The 1,003-nt window shown below is 37.9% G+C and overlaps 1 protein-coding gene across 1 annotated transcript in view; it reads left to right on the forward strand.

The window, feature by feature from the left end:
* Window positions 1-655, forward strand: part of ABHD5 (abhydrolase domain containing 5) — a 38,736-nt gene extending 38,081 nt beyond the window's left edge. The window contains exon 8 of the mRNA XM_006868832.1: window positions 280-655. Within this exon, the coding sequence (XP_006868894.1) occupies window positions 280-369 (90 nt within the window). The 3' untranslated portion in view covers window positions 370-655. The remainder of the gene's footprint in view (window positions 1-279) is intronic.
* Window positions 656-1,003: the final 348 nt, after the last annotated feature.

Raw genomic sequence — 1,003 nt, forward strand, 5'->3', positions numbered from 1 at the left:
TCATCAGTTAACAGTGTTTCTCTCTATCCTCTTTAGCTTTTTTTGTGGGGGGGAAAACTTTGCCTTTTTGGAATTTACAGTCTCGGCTTTTAGGGAAGGTTTTTACATTTATCTATGGATATCCAGGGCTCATGTATCCCTCATCTTTTAATTCCGTTTTCCACAAACTTTCTGAAGCCCACTTGTATTGTGCTTTGTTTAAATACACTGCTGCAGCTTTGATTGTGAAGTGTCTATGCTAATTTCCATGTGTTTCATTGATTGCTTGTACTCACGCAGGCCATCCTTGGAGCAGGGCATTACGTGTATGCAGACCAACCAGAAGAGTTCAACCTGAAAGTAAATGAGATCTGTGACACCGTGGACTGAGCACATGGAAGCTGTGGTGGGGAAGCTGGTGACTGATGCATTTCCTCAGCTACAATGTGGCACCTCCGAGGGAAGAGTAAGGAAGACAACACAAGAACGAAGACAGTCTTCTGGACTGCCTTATGCACATGTTTTCTTTATGAAGTATCCTACACATTTAAACCAGTTAGTGCCTTCTAGAACATTGGCTTTCCTTTCTCCCATACAAAATGGAAATTTGCTTAAAATACATAAAGAAGTCTTGAAATCTCAATAGCATTAAATAAAAGGTTATATGTCCCTCTGACGTATTGAAAAATTGTAATGTTTCAACTGGAATACTTTTTTGTTTCTATATAGCTTTGCTATGTTGGGTATATTGGATACATTTAAAGAAAAGACTCCTGGGTCTAAAGTGTTATATGCTGTAAAGATGCACTTTATTTTCGTAGCCTGTATTTACCATGTCTAATAACTGATGGCTAATCTAAATGCAGCATATTTTCATGTAAACGTTTCTCAGTTGTTTAGAATGCTTCCCTTTATTTTGAACTGCAGTGGCAGCTCTTTGGTTAAAAGGAAGTCAGTCAATCACTAGCATTAAGCTTTCTGATGTTCCTCATTCAATGAGTACAGTATATTTTAAATGGGATTA

Source organism: Chrysochloris asiatica, unplaced genomic scaffold (genome assembly GCF_000296735.1).
Source record: "Chrysochloris asiatica unplaced genomic scaffold, ChrAsi1.0 scaffold00124, whole genome shotgun sequence".
Classification (NCBI taxonomy): Eukaryota; Metazoa; Chordata; class Mammalia; order Afrosoricida; family Chrysochloridae; genus Chrysochloris; species Chrysochloris asiatica.